Consider the following 13,369-nt stretch of genomic DNA (forward strand, 5'->3'; position numbering starts at 1 on the left):
GAGGTGTAGACGGTGACAGGACTGCGCTCAGGCAGGGCCGGGCAGCTCCGTTTGGAGTGGACTGTGATGATTGAGGATTCTCGTGGAAGAGAAGGAGCGCGACCGTCTGCACGACTTTCTCTGGCAGCCACTCGTGGCTATTTACATTTCATTTAGGTAAATAAGATAAAAATCCAGTTTCTCATTCGCTCTCTGAACATTTCAAATGTTTCAGTGTGGCTAGTGGCTATTGTTTCAGGCAGTGAAGTTGCAGAACATTCCTGCCATCACGGGAAGTTCTGTCGGACTGTGCTGGTCTAGATCTTGGGGAGTTGCTGCTGGTCTAGATCTTGGGGAGTACCTCCAGATAACTAGGGGACTTGTAAGAGGAAATGGAGCAAGAGGGGGAGATAGAAGGGGCAACCGAATTAAGAAATAATGTTGCTGGGGAAAAGAAAAAAGAAAGAATGTTGCTGCCTCACAGACAATTCTGGAAAGAAGTCTGGTACTTGGATTTGGGTTTGAATTTACTGTTTTTTCCTCCTGTGATGTCCTGTTTGAGAAAAAAGCCCCCTCTCCAGGTCAGTGATAGGCCTGGCCACAAGACATTGGCATTGAGACCTTGCCTCCTGTCTTGGTTTTGAAGATTGGGCCTTCAGTAGGTCTGGTTTGGCTTCTAGAGCTCCTTTTGGCCTTGCAGGGAGGGAGAGGCTCTAGTTAACCATAGGAAGAGAAGATGGCAACCATAGAGGGCAGATTCACTGTTATCTCTGGTCAGTGGAGGAGCCTAAGCTTAGAGAAATTAGTGACTAGAAATTAGTGACTTGCCCATAGTCATAGAGCTAATGACTGGCAGAGTCCAAAATGGAATCTGGGTCTTCGATTTCAAAGCCTGTGATAGATGTATATAAATAAAATACACATTGTAGCTAACTTTGAAAGTGCCTATAAGCAAAAAGCAAACGAAGTCCTACCTCTGAGAAATGACAACTCTCGACCCTTTGGTTTCTCCCCTTCCAGGCTCTCCAATGTGTGTACGTATATGTCTGTAAAATGTATAGGTATATTTATAAGCCTGTTTTATATGTGCACATACATATACTCTATTCCTTTCTGATGTGTGTAGCTTTGTCAGGCCATGCCCTTAACTACCATCTTCATTCCCTTATCAGCAGTTCTGAAGTCCTGAGAGCTTCAAAGACTGAAAATTTTTTTTTGCAAGTTTGGCTCAAGCTCATTTTGGCAATAAGACTTGCTTGGACTGACATGAGGCTATTTATAGGCTTTCTTTATCCCACCTCCTATGACTACTCCTGGGTTGCATTGTGGAATTAAAGTGCTCTATTCCTTGGTGTCGCCTCAGACTCTGCTGGGGGTGTTGTATTATAGGCAGCGTAGGTAACATATTAGCTTTCCAAAGTCCCCCAAATGATGGTGCACCTGGCTGGCTCAGTCGGTTGAGCATCTGCCTTCGGCTCAGGTCATGATCCCAGGGTCCTGGGATCGCATCCTGCATTGGGTTCCCTGCTCCATGAGGAACCTGCTTCTCCTTCTCCCTGCCCCCAACTAGTGCACTCTCTCTGTCTCTCTCTCTCTCTGTGTCAAATAAATAAGTAAAAAATCTAAAATAAATAAATTAATAAAATCCCCCGAGTTATGAATTCCAAGGTCACCTGGAATTTGGGTTTCAGATGAGGAATTGGGGGATCTGTTTTAGGCTCTGTTGCTGCTTGGGCTAAGGAAGGGGCCTCCAGGGGCATTGTCATCTGTTTAGCCACGCATGGGAGAGGGGGTGTGGTCTCTAAGCTGTGCAGTGCAATGCACAGAATTTGCAAGAACAACACTTCTGCAGTTTTATACACCAGATCAAGCTGTTACTATGGTTGACCTACTTCTCTGTAGGCTCTTCAGGGACATGGTGTCACTTGTAGGTGTGAAAGATGGTCATCAGGAAAGCACCCAGGGGGCACCTGGGTGGCTCGGTTAAGCGTCTGCTGCCTTTGGCTCAGGTCACGATCCCAGGGTCCTGGGATTGAGACCCAGTCGGGCTCCCTGCTCAGGGGGGAGTCTGCTTCTCCCTCTCCCTCTGCCTGCCACTCCCCTTGCTTGTGTTCTCTCTCTCACTCTGCTCTCTCTCTCAAACAAATAGAAATCTTTAATTAAAAACAAAATTGAATTTAAATAAAAATAAATAAATAAACAAATAACCAGAAATAATGCTGAACTTGCTCTCTGCCCTGTGGCTGTTTGTTCAACGTGTGTCTACTGGCTGCCTGATATGTTCCATAAATTGTGGTGAGCCGAGGGCCACAGAGAAAAAGCAACTCCTGCTCCCGGGAAGCTTGTGGTCTAGCTAAAGAAGGGAGGCAGAAGGAGTTAAACAGTTTTGGTTCCGTTATGACAAATCCCTTGCCAGGGCAAACCCTGGGTGTGTGAAGATACGAGGGCCAGAGAAGACCTTTTGAAGGAGGTGACTCCCGAGCCGAGTCTGCAAGGATGGCTGAAACTCACCCCATGGAGGTGGGATTGGGGGGTGGTTAGGGTCGGGGGTGTGGGTGAGGAGGCAGTGTGCAAAGAGAGAAGTTGTTTTGCTGTGACTCGTTTTGGGGAGGGTGGCAGGAGATGGGGCTGGAAAGGGAGTCTGGGCTGATTACAAAGGTCTTTGTATGTAATACCCTGAGGTTTGGGGTTTATTGCACAGGTGATAGAAGTTATTGTGGGATTTGAGGCACAGGAATGACCTGCTCAGATTTGGGTTTTCTTCAAGATGGTGGCAGAATGGACTGGAGAGGGGGAGATAATGGAGGCGGGGAAGTCACTGAATGTGCTTTCCAGAAACAGTAAGAGCCTAACCTAAGGCATGGCCGTAGGGATAGGGAAGAGGGTCAGATATAAAAATATTCAAGGGAGAGGATTTATAGAACTTGAAGGACAAACATGGGAAGAAAGGAAAAACCCAGATGTCAGCTGTTAGATTGGCTGACAAAGAAATGGAGGTCTGAGGTCGGAAAAAGGGCAGAGTGGGAGTAGGGAAGCAGGAGAGGAGGAAGGACAGGAAGCTGTGGTCAAGAAGGAACCATGGGGCTACATGATGGTAAATTTGGCAAAGAGCCGCTGACAGCCAGCTTCCGTGCTAGATTCAGGGGAGAAGAGATTCCGAGAAGACTGCCTTGTGGCTGGAAATCCCCCAAATCATGCCTTAAAGTTTCCATGCACGGAGTGAGGAATGAAGATGTTCTTGTTCTTGCTGGACTGGGTCCTGCGGCAGACACAGCGATGTAGATCTGCAGAGCGATTTTCAAGTCCCCTTATGGACAGCAGCTGAATCCATCGGGACACGCCACTTGTCCCCAGGAGATGTCCTTTCAATCTGGCTGTTGGTAGGAACCTCCCCCTCAAAACAAGATCCTTAGGAAGCACTGATGCAGGAACAGAGCTCTAACCCTTAGTCCTTAATTTGCCTTGGCCCATCATAAAGCCCCTGAAGTTCCTACTTTGTAGACGAAGAAACTGAGACCCAAAGAAGGAACTTGTCACACAGAAAGATAATGCCACAGCTAGGCTTCAGCTTACGTTTCCTGATACTTGTTCGCATTTAACACTGTAGTAGTTACTAAGCCAGGCGCTGATCAAGATACCTGGGAAAGAGCATGAGGACAAGGCCCCTGCCTTCCAGAGCTTACCTTTCAGGGGGCATAGCCTCCAATAAGCTGAGGAATACTTGCGAGATATGATATCAAATGGTATTAGTACTAAGAGGAATGAGGTAACAGGATTGTGGTTCCCAGATAGTATGCTGTGGCTCCCCGGCGCTGTGCAGGGAATTCACGGTGCGACACGTCAGAGTTGGGACACGGTGTGGGACACATCCCACCGTGGGACATGACAGAGATACCTGTCGTGTCTGCCGTGTCGTGACCTTCTAGCTCAAAGTAGTTCACAGCTTCAACATTAGATGATGCTGTGTTTCTTTTGGTATCTTTGCGAAGCTGGGTTGGGTGGTTGCTGGGATCACAGGCAAGTACCAGGCACAAATCAGTGTGGCACATCATAAGCGGTGTCCCCTTGGATTCCAAGGTTTGAGAGGGTATGCAGTGCCCAACCTGCATAGCCACCTCCTTAGTCGGTAATTCTGATTATTTCAAAGGAAATAGAAATAGTATCTTTTCCTCCTATTTATGGGTATTCATTTTCAAAGTGCTACTTAAGTTGTTAGAGAAGTTAAATAATCAGCGATTTTATTTTGGTCCTAACTACTTGAACAGCACTGGTCAGTACTTCTTTTGGCCTCTAGGCTCTTTGAAAAAAATCTTTGTGGCAGTAAGGGTGCTGTGGACAGAGGAATCTGGAAGCTCTGGAGTAAGGGGATAGAGTGTCGTGGGGTTGGTAGGGTGCTGTTTAGATAGGGTGGCATGGCCTCTGAGATCTGAGCAGAGCCCTGAATGAAATGCAGAGTCACACAGAGATCTGAAGGAAAAGCATTCCAGGCAGAGGGATCCGCAAGCGCAAAGTCTCTGAGTTAGGAGTGAGCTCAGCATGCCCAGGAACAGCAGGAAAGGAGATGTGGCCAGAGAAGACTTGAGTGAGGGAGAGCGCAGTGGATGGGGCCAGCGGGGTGTGGGGGCCAGCTTCGGGAGGGCCTTCTCAACTCTCTCAGGGGACCAGATTTTATTCCGAGGTGTGGGAAGTGTCTTGAAAGTCGTAAGCACCTTCTTTTCACTCTGGCCGCTGTCTAGAAAACTAACGGCAGGAGTGTGTAAGGGTGGAAGTCAAGAACAGTTAGGAAGCTGCTGTGGTGAGAGATTGCAGGTATGTTTCTGAAGGTAGACCTTGGCTGAATTGCTGATGAATTAGCTGTGGGAATCAGGTGAAGAAAGAGGAGTCTCAAGCAAGTCTCAGGTTTCTGTTCCGCGCAGCTGGTCCGGTGATGGTTCTGTCTACCGAGGTGAAGAAGCCTAAGGGGGGCAGCAGCGCAGAACAGTCTGGAGCTCAGGTGAAAGGCTGGAGCATGGGGACTGGGAGTGGTCAGCATGGAGGTGGTGTTTAAAACTGTGAGACTGGGGCGCCTGGGTGGCTCAGTGGGTTAAAGCCTCTGCCTTTGGCTCAGGTCATGATCTCAGGGTCCTGGGATCGAGTCCCCCATCGGGCTCTCTGCTCAGCGGGGAGCCTGCTTCCCCCCACCCGCCCCCAGCGGCGCCTGCCTCTCTACCTACTTGTGATCTCTGTCAAATAATAAAATCTTTAAAACTGTGAGACTAAGTGAGATCACCTAGCCGGGAAAGAGTGTAGCTGGAGAAGCCGTCTCCGGCCAGGGCTTTGCTGGACCATTGGAGTTCTTACGGTTGGCTCTTATGTCCCTTTGACATACCTTATCCTTGTGGGTGTTTTTATTTTTGGAGTTTTTTAAAGTACTTTCTTGTTTTCTGACACTGGAAGATGCTCCGTCTTGTATATTGCCTACCCCAGTCCTAAAATAACCATATCTCAAGGAGCCGCTATTCCTTTTACTGGAGAATGGTATTGGAAACTAAGATTGGGCATTAAAGATTGGTTCTTGCTACTGGTGTGTTCTTGCTTCTAGGCCGTCTTAGCAGATGGCACAAGGAAATGTACATGTGTATACTTAAATATGTGTATCTCTATATTTCTACATGTAACCGTATGTATCTATATTAGGTAGATATGAACTCATGCTGATATCTCCAATTTTAACCCATTACCACATTCTAGCCTCTTCCCCTTGTTTATCTGGAACCTCCCACTCCAGCAATGAGGAACCTGGCTCCCACAATCCACTCTCCATTTTTTTTTTAAGATTTTTTTATTTGACAGAGAGAGATCCCAAGTAGGCAGACAAGCAGGCTCCCCACCGAGCAGAGAGCCCAATATGGGGCTTGGTCCCAGGACCCTGGGATCATGACCTGGGCTGAGGGAAGAGGCTTTAACCCACTGAGCCACCCAGGCGCCCCAACTCGCTCCATTTTCTTTCTTTCTTTTTTTTTTTTTAAAGATTTTATTTATTTATTTGACAGAGAGAGATCACAGTAGGAGAGAGGAAGGGAAGAGATCACAGAGAGAGAGGAAGGGAAGCAGGCCCCCTGCTGAGCAGAGAGCCCGATGTGGGACTCGATCCCAGGACCCTGAGATCATGACCTGAGCCGAAGGCAGCGGCTTAACCCACTGAGCCACCCAGGCGCCCCTCGCTCCATTTTCTTAAGTGTTAAATTCCAGGATCCATGTATAGCGCCGCTTTAGAATTGTTAACCCACGTCTCTGTGGGAGACAGCGTTATCACTTAGAGTAGAGTGCTTAGGAACAGTTCATTTTGCCTTTAGTCTTACAGATTCCACTCATTTCCAAAGCTATTAAAGTCAGCACTTTTTTCCTCTGTCCCCCCTCAGTGAGGCTGTTTCATACATTTGTAATATAGTTAGATTCTTTTGTCATTTTCCACATATCACTCCAGTATCCTTTGATTTTCAAAATGGTTTTTTAAGAATTTGCATACATTACTGTGTGCTATAAAGTTCTGTGGGTTTTGAAGCCTATGGATAGTGTCATGTATCCACCCTTACAGCTTCTCACAGAATAGTTTCACCGCCCTAAAAAGTCCCCTGTGTGTCACTTACTTAATCCTTACCCACCCACTGCTTACCATCTCTAGAGTTTTGCTTTACCGTAGGTTGTGTGATTGGAGTCCTGCAGCGTGGAGCCTCTTCACAATGACTTCTTTCACCTCACATGATGCATTTAAGATTCATTCATGCCTTTTTGTGACTTGGTGGCTCATTTTTTATTGCTGAATAATATTTCATTGTATAGATAAACCATAGTTTGTTTATCCAGTCATTTATTGAAGGACATCTTGGTTGCTTTCAGTTTTTGTGAGTATGAATAAAGCCACTGTAGGGGCGCCTGAGTGGCTCAGTCAGTTAAGCATCTAACTCAGGTTGTCATGTCAGGGTCCTGGGATCCAGCCCTGCACTGGGCTGTGCGCTTAGTGGGGAGTCTGCTTGTTCCTCTCCCTCTTCCTTTGCCCTTCTCCCCCCCTCATGCTCACTCTCTCTCTCAAATAAATAAAATATTTTTTAAAAAATATTTTATTTATTTGACAGAGATCACAAGTAGGCAGAGAGGTAGGCATAGAGAGGAAGGGAAGCAGGCTCCCCCCTGAGCAGAGAGCCTGACTTGGGGCTCGATCCCAGGACTCTGGGATCATGACCTGAGCTGAAGGCAGAGACTTTAACCCACTGAGCCACTCAGGCGCCCCATAAAATCTTTTTTTTTTTAAGTTATGTGCTGGTTTTTATATGGACATAAACCTTCAAATAAAATATCTAGCAGTGTGATTGCTGGATCCTATGGTAAGGCTGTGTTTAGCTTTGTAAGAAACTACTAAACTGCTTGCAAAGTGGCCATTTTCCATTCTTACAGTCAATAAATGAGAATTACTGTTGCTTCACATCCTTGCCAGCAATAGGTATTGTCATCTTTTTGGATTTCAGCCATTTTTAAAGATTTCCCAGTATGCCATACATTAACTCCGGTCCCTTGGTTCTCTAAGCTTTAGAGTTCAGTGAGAGTAAAGCAAGAGAGGTAGAATACAGCTGGGGATTTAGTTCTCAGAAATCATTTGGTGAACCATGGAGTTGTAGAATTCCAGAAACCCTGCCTTTCTTATTTTTGTTGTATGCTGAAGACAATGGGAAGATGCCCTGAGACATTCCAAAAGAAGGCTACAGACTTGAGCTTAGATGTTACATATTTATATAAGACACATAAGGAATCCGTGTGCATCTAATATTTTCCTTTTTTTTTTAAAGATTTTATTCATTTATTTGACAGAACACAAGTAGGCAGAGAGGCAGGGAGTGGGAGAAACAGGCTCTCCACTGAGCTGAGAGCCCAACGTGGGGCTCGATCCCAGGACCCTAGGATCATGACCTGAGCTGAAGGCAGCCACTTAACCGACTGAGCCACCCAGGTGCCCCGCATCCAGTATTTTCTGTTGAATTGTTGAATGATTGAACTGCTTTTTATGTGCTGGGTAACGGAGATGCAGTGATGAATAAATCAGACATAGTTTGTCCTCAGTGAGCTTCCAGTCTAACTGGGGATGAACATGATAATACACAGCAGTTGAGGCTCTAATGAGACGTGCAGGGAGCTGTGGGACACCAGTGGCAGGGTATCTGGCCTGATCTAGGGGGAGTTAGAGATGGCATCTTCGAAGACATGACCCCCGACATGTGGTCTATAGCAGGACTCGGCTAAGTACAGTCCATGAGCCAAGTCCAGCTCACTGCCTTTTTTTTTTTTTTTTTTTTTTTTTTTTTTTTTACAGCCTGGGAGCTAAGAATAGTTTTATAGTTTTCAATGTTTGAAAAGAATTAAAAGAGATTCATATTTTGTGACATGTAAAAATTATGTAATCTTCAGATTTCAGTGTCCATAAATATTTTCCTGGAACAAAGCCATGCTCGTGGCTTCTTTTCGCTGTGACAACAGGGTCAGATCGTTGTGATGGAGACGGTTTGGCCTGCAGAGCCTCAGACATTTATGCTCTGGCCTTTTGCAGAGAAGTTTGCTCACCCCTGGCCCCGGGATGGGTAGGAGTTAGCCGTGTAAAGCAAAATGAAAGAAGGAAGTGGGTTTCTGATGGGATTGTGGTGTAACTGCAGTAACTTTAATAGACTATGGCATTCAAGGGGATGGGAGGCAGAGGACTATGGTGAGACATGCAAGAGGGCAGGTGGGATCCGGACTGAAGGGAGACTTGGCAGCCATACTGGGAGGTTTAAGTTTATTCAATGGGAGGCTTTTAAAAGGTCTTAAGTGATGTGATTAGCCTTCCTTTTTCAAAAAATCCTTTGGCCTCAGTGTAGAAATTGGGTCAGAGATGGTGGGGTAAGAAGGGAGGCCTGGAGATTAGTTTGAAGTCATTCCAGGGAGATGTTGGTAACATGGGTCATAGGGTCACATTGGCCTGTATTGATTTGAGTGGCATTCAGGAAACAAAATTGAAAGGCCTTGGTGATTGGCATTTTGAAATGTCATTATTTTCACATTTCAAATTTGTGTGTGTGTGTGTGTGTGTGTGTTCTAGTTCCTGTGAATGCATGGTCAAAAAATCCATGTTTAGTAATAGTCTTCAGGGCAGAATTCTTTCGTGATGGCTCATGCCTGCAGTGCTCCTTTTAACTTGTATGTTGAAGCAGCCCGGTTCTGTGGCCTCTCCATTCTGTTTTCTGTGGACAAGAGATTTGGCTTTTAAGGAGCAAAGAAGCTATTGGCAGATTACTTTTCCTTTTCAGGTTTATCTTGGTTTAACAACTGTGCCAAAGTATTTATATATTAAAAGTCCTTGGTTTGCTCTTTTGTTTTTGAGGCAATTTATTAACAATGATAGGCTATTCTCTAACACTTAGACCCTCCCTTTCCAGCGTCAGATCTCTGACCATTGGCTCTCTTCTCCTTGAACTTGAAGTTCCACTTGGAGTAAATGGAAATGAGATCACTATCTTATATTTCATAATATGCCATGTTGCCTCCAAAATGCTTACTCACGTGTCAACTATTTGATCCCAGCAATAAACCTGTGAGAAGGGCAGGGCATGTCAAGTCACTGAGACAGAGAGAGGTTGGATGACTTGCTTGAAGTCAGAAGGTCAGTAAATAGTAGAGCCAGTAAAGGAACTTAGGTCTGCAGCTTGCATAGTTTTTATCCTTTCTGTAAGGCATTCCGTCTCTAGGAAAAGGGAGTCGGACCAGCTGAGAGTTACATTTTCAGAAGTTAAGATCTCTGGATGAAATGCTTGTTTTTTTCACCCTCTCTCTTGTGCTCCACAAGGTACCACCATCCACCTTACCTATGCTTTCAAGCATTATGTGTACAACCAGTGATTCGTAGACAACAATTAGAGAAGCTGTGGTCTCTATGTTCAAGTCTGTGTAAGCCTGTTTTCATTCCTTCCCCTTCCCCTTAGGTGCTTCTGACTTTGATGATTCACGGTCAGATAAGAGAGGCCTGCTTGTGCACCCAAGCTCTTGCGCTCAGGATACACCAGACAGCTCACTCACAAGGTAATGCAGCTGTCCATTCATTTGTACGTCCTAGGGCTGCAGTTCTCCTCAACAGAGAACTGAGACCATCGCTGTGCGTGATGTAAGTTGTCCCAGGGTAGCTGGTTTAAGAAATGTTGGATATTCATTGAGCATTTACTGTGTACGCAGGCTCCATGTCTTACCTGGATTATCTTATTTTGACCTAAAAGATAAGTACTATTGTCTACTATGTTCTACCGCTGCAGGTGAAAAGACTTTATATCATTTACACAAGATCCAGAACTAGCAAGTAGCCCATCTAGGATTTGAAACTGGCAATCTAACTCTACCTTAGACATCTAGAAGATTAGAAACATTTTTATTTCTCCCTCACATTCTCTTAGGAGTTTCCTGACTCTGAAGATAATTCTTCTTTTTTTAAAAAATTTTTTAAAAAAATATTTTATTTATTTGAGAGAGAGACAGTGAGAGAGAGCGCGAGAGGGGAGAAGGTCAGAAGTAGAAGCAAGCTCCCTGTGGAGCTGGGAGCCCAATACGGGACTGGATCCCAGGACTCCAGGACCATGACCCAAGCGGAAGGCGGTTGTCCAACCAACTGAGCCACCCAGGCGCCCGATACTTCTTTTTTTCTGTTTTTATTTATTTTTCTTTTTCCTGATGTGCTCTTATATTTAGTCTGTACACCAGTGCCCCCTGCTGCTCATAGCTAGAAACAGCTGGTCAAGATAAAAAAAACTTGATTGTGTCCGTATTTTTATGCACTTAAGCAGAAAGGAACAATCCCTGAACTTTAAGTGTAGCTGGATCTGTCCTGCTCAGTTCACTTGGAGCCTTTTTGGTTACATAGATACATTTTTACATGGCCGTAATTAGTATGGACTTGATAATATGATATCAGATACTTCTGTGGCCAGAAGTTGTTGCAAGTGCTCTATATCTCAATTCATTAAATAATGTTCGGCAAAAGTTTCTTGCACTTTTATTGGGCTTCTGTTAGATAAATATGCCAATTTTAAAATTTTGCTTGACTTTAAATGTTGGCATTTGAATAATTGTCAGTTTGGTTATTAAAACTACATAAATAATCGTGAAATACGAACTTTCATTGCTCCTCTTTTATTCTGGATTATTCCTGTGTGAAAGAGTTACAGTAGAATTTTCAAGTCAAAGGATCTGGGTAGTTTTATAGACTCGTTACATGAGGCAGTAGGGTCTAGAAAGAGTACTGTCACATCTGGTTTCTAGTCCATACTCTGCTGCCATCCAGCTGGGTGGATGGTGCTAGATATTATTTTTCCTATTTGGGAAAGGAAGGGATTAGATCAGAATGTCTTTAAGGCCCCTCTGATCTGAGATCTCTATCAGAAAATCTCCAGATCAGGGGCACCTGGGTGACTCAATGGGTTGAGCCTCTGCCTTCAGCTCAGGTCATGATCTCAGGGTCCTGGGATCAAGCCCCGCTTCGGGCTCTCTGCTCAGCGGGGAGCCTGCTTACCAACCTCTCTCTGCCTGCCTCTCTGCCTACTCTGTCAAATAAATAAATAAAATCTTAAAAAAAAAAAGAAAATCTCTGGACCAATGTGCTATACATTCAACAACACACAAATTTATTTAATTACATACAGATGTAGTGAGTTTGTTTTTGTTTGTTTGTTTGTTTTAGTAAATACATTTGACTTTGGCCTCTGTTCGTCTTCTGTGACTCAGACAATTTGTGTGTGGAAACTTCTAGCTTCATGTTCATGTATTTTGTCATGGGGAATTCATCAGAATGTGATAAAGTTTTGGCTGTTTGTTTTTCTAGACAGAATAAATCCAAGAGTGAAATCACCAACCTGGTCCGCTCCTCCACTATCATGGTATCAGACAAGGCTCACATGTTATCCATGCAGAAGTTCGGGCTACGAGATACAATAGTGAAATCACGTCTCGTGCAGAAAGAAGAGGATTATACCTATATCCAGAACTTCAGGTAGATAACTGGGCAGACTGTTTTCAAAGCAAAATGATCATTCAGCTCTGAAATTTCAGGACTTCACTCCCTACGCTGGATTTGGAAACAGAGCCTTCTGCAGAATCTCACCCGGCATTCTCAAAATGATCATTTCCTTTCACTCTTCATGAGCAGCCATTTATTCTGTCTTTTCTGGCCAGGCATGGTGGTAGGTGTGGTATAGCGGAGTCATACAGCTTACAGATAATTATGGCAGTATTTGAAGAGGTATAAAGGACAGAAGAAGGAACGATATCCTGATATTTGTGTATCTCTTGGTCATTCCGGGCCTTTGAAGGAAGTCATTTAAACTGAAGTTAGTGAAATGAAATTGGTGTTTGGTAATCTTTTTAGACAGGACTACCAAAAGTTAAATGAATAGAGGCTGCAGGATTCTGCTAAATCTTTTTAAATCCGTGCCCGGGGCCTGTAATACCAAGGGACATTGCTTCCAGGCATACAAACAATCCCTTACGGTGAACACTGCAGTTGCTTTCCTTCTGAAGATAATCACCAAGGTACTTTTCCTTTTTCTTTCATTTCCCCAGCACACACAGGCTGAGGAATCATTCTGTGGATTATGGGTCTAATGGCTGCCAAGGCTAAATAGCAATGTTCACAGTAGGCCCATACTATTCGAAGTTACCACAAAAGCAACAACTATCATGATAGACTGCAAGTCACCCTTCAGTGTCACAGTCCTTGGTCGATGTCTGGGGTGACATTGCTCAATGTCTGGAAACGTCTTAAAATTTGTTTCCAGAGAGCCTGAAACTGGGCGGAGTCAGTGTAGGATGCTTTCCCCGTCACATCCATTGTCCTCCCAAGGGACTGATCCGTTCTCTTTGCTGACAGGTTTTTTGTGGGAACATACAACGTGAATGGCCAGTCCCCCAAAGAAGGCCTCCGGCCCTGGCTAAGCCACAGCATTCCGGCCCCAGATGTATACTGTGTGGGGTGAGTGCTTCTCTTCTCAGTTCTGCCTCTCCAGCTCCAGAAAATATAGCTGAGGGGAAGGGACAAGGACATGAATGTATAACTGAGTTCTCACAGCAGGTAAAGGAATTGAAAAATGACCATGTGCTTAGTAACAGCTGCTTCTCTGTTTGATGTTCTTCCTGGAATTAAACAAATTTCTGGCACCATTAAAGCGATGTGCTTGGCATTTAAATGCTGTTATTTTGTGCAGCCCTCTGTTAAAATCGCTACACTCAGACTGACTTATATCACTTAGATGTTCGGGACTTTATTGGTCACAAGGCAAAAATAGCTTTTGCCAGGGAAGTAAGGTTAGCTTTGTTTATTTATTTATTTATTAAAGATTTTTATTTA

At 44.7% G+C, this 13,369-nt stretch overlaps 1 protein-coding gene across 9 annotated transcripts in view; it reads left to right on the forward strand.

Moving 5' to 3' along the window:
* Positions 1-13,369, forward strand: part of INPP5B (inositol polyphosphate-5-phosphatase B) — a 47,702-nt gene that overhangs the window by 16,979 nt on the left and 17,354 nt on the right. For all 9 annotated transcript variants that reach the window (XM_032361641.1, XM_032361642.1, XM_032361638.1 and 6 more), the window contains 3 exons: positions 9,966-10,062; positions 11,849-12,016; positions 12,893-12,994. In XM_032361641.1, the coding sequence (XP_032217532.1) occupies positions 9,966-10,062; positions 11,849-12,016; positions 12,893-12,994 (367 nt within the window). The remainder of the gene's footprint in view (positions 1-9,965; positions 10,063-11,848; positions 12,017-12,892; positions 12,995-13,369) is intronic.

The sequence above is a fragment of the Mustela erminea genome, chromosome 10 (genome assembly GCF_009829155.1).
Source record: "Mustela erminea isolate mMusErm1 chromosome 10, mMusErm1.Pri, whole genome shotgun sequence".
NCBI classification, from domain to species: Eukaryota; Metazoa; Chordata; class Mammalia; order Carnivora; family Mustelidae; genus Mustela; species Mustela erminea.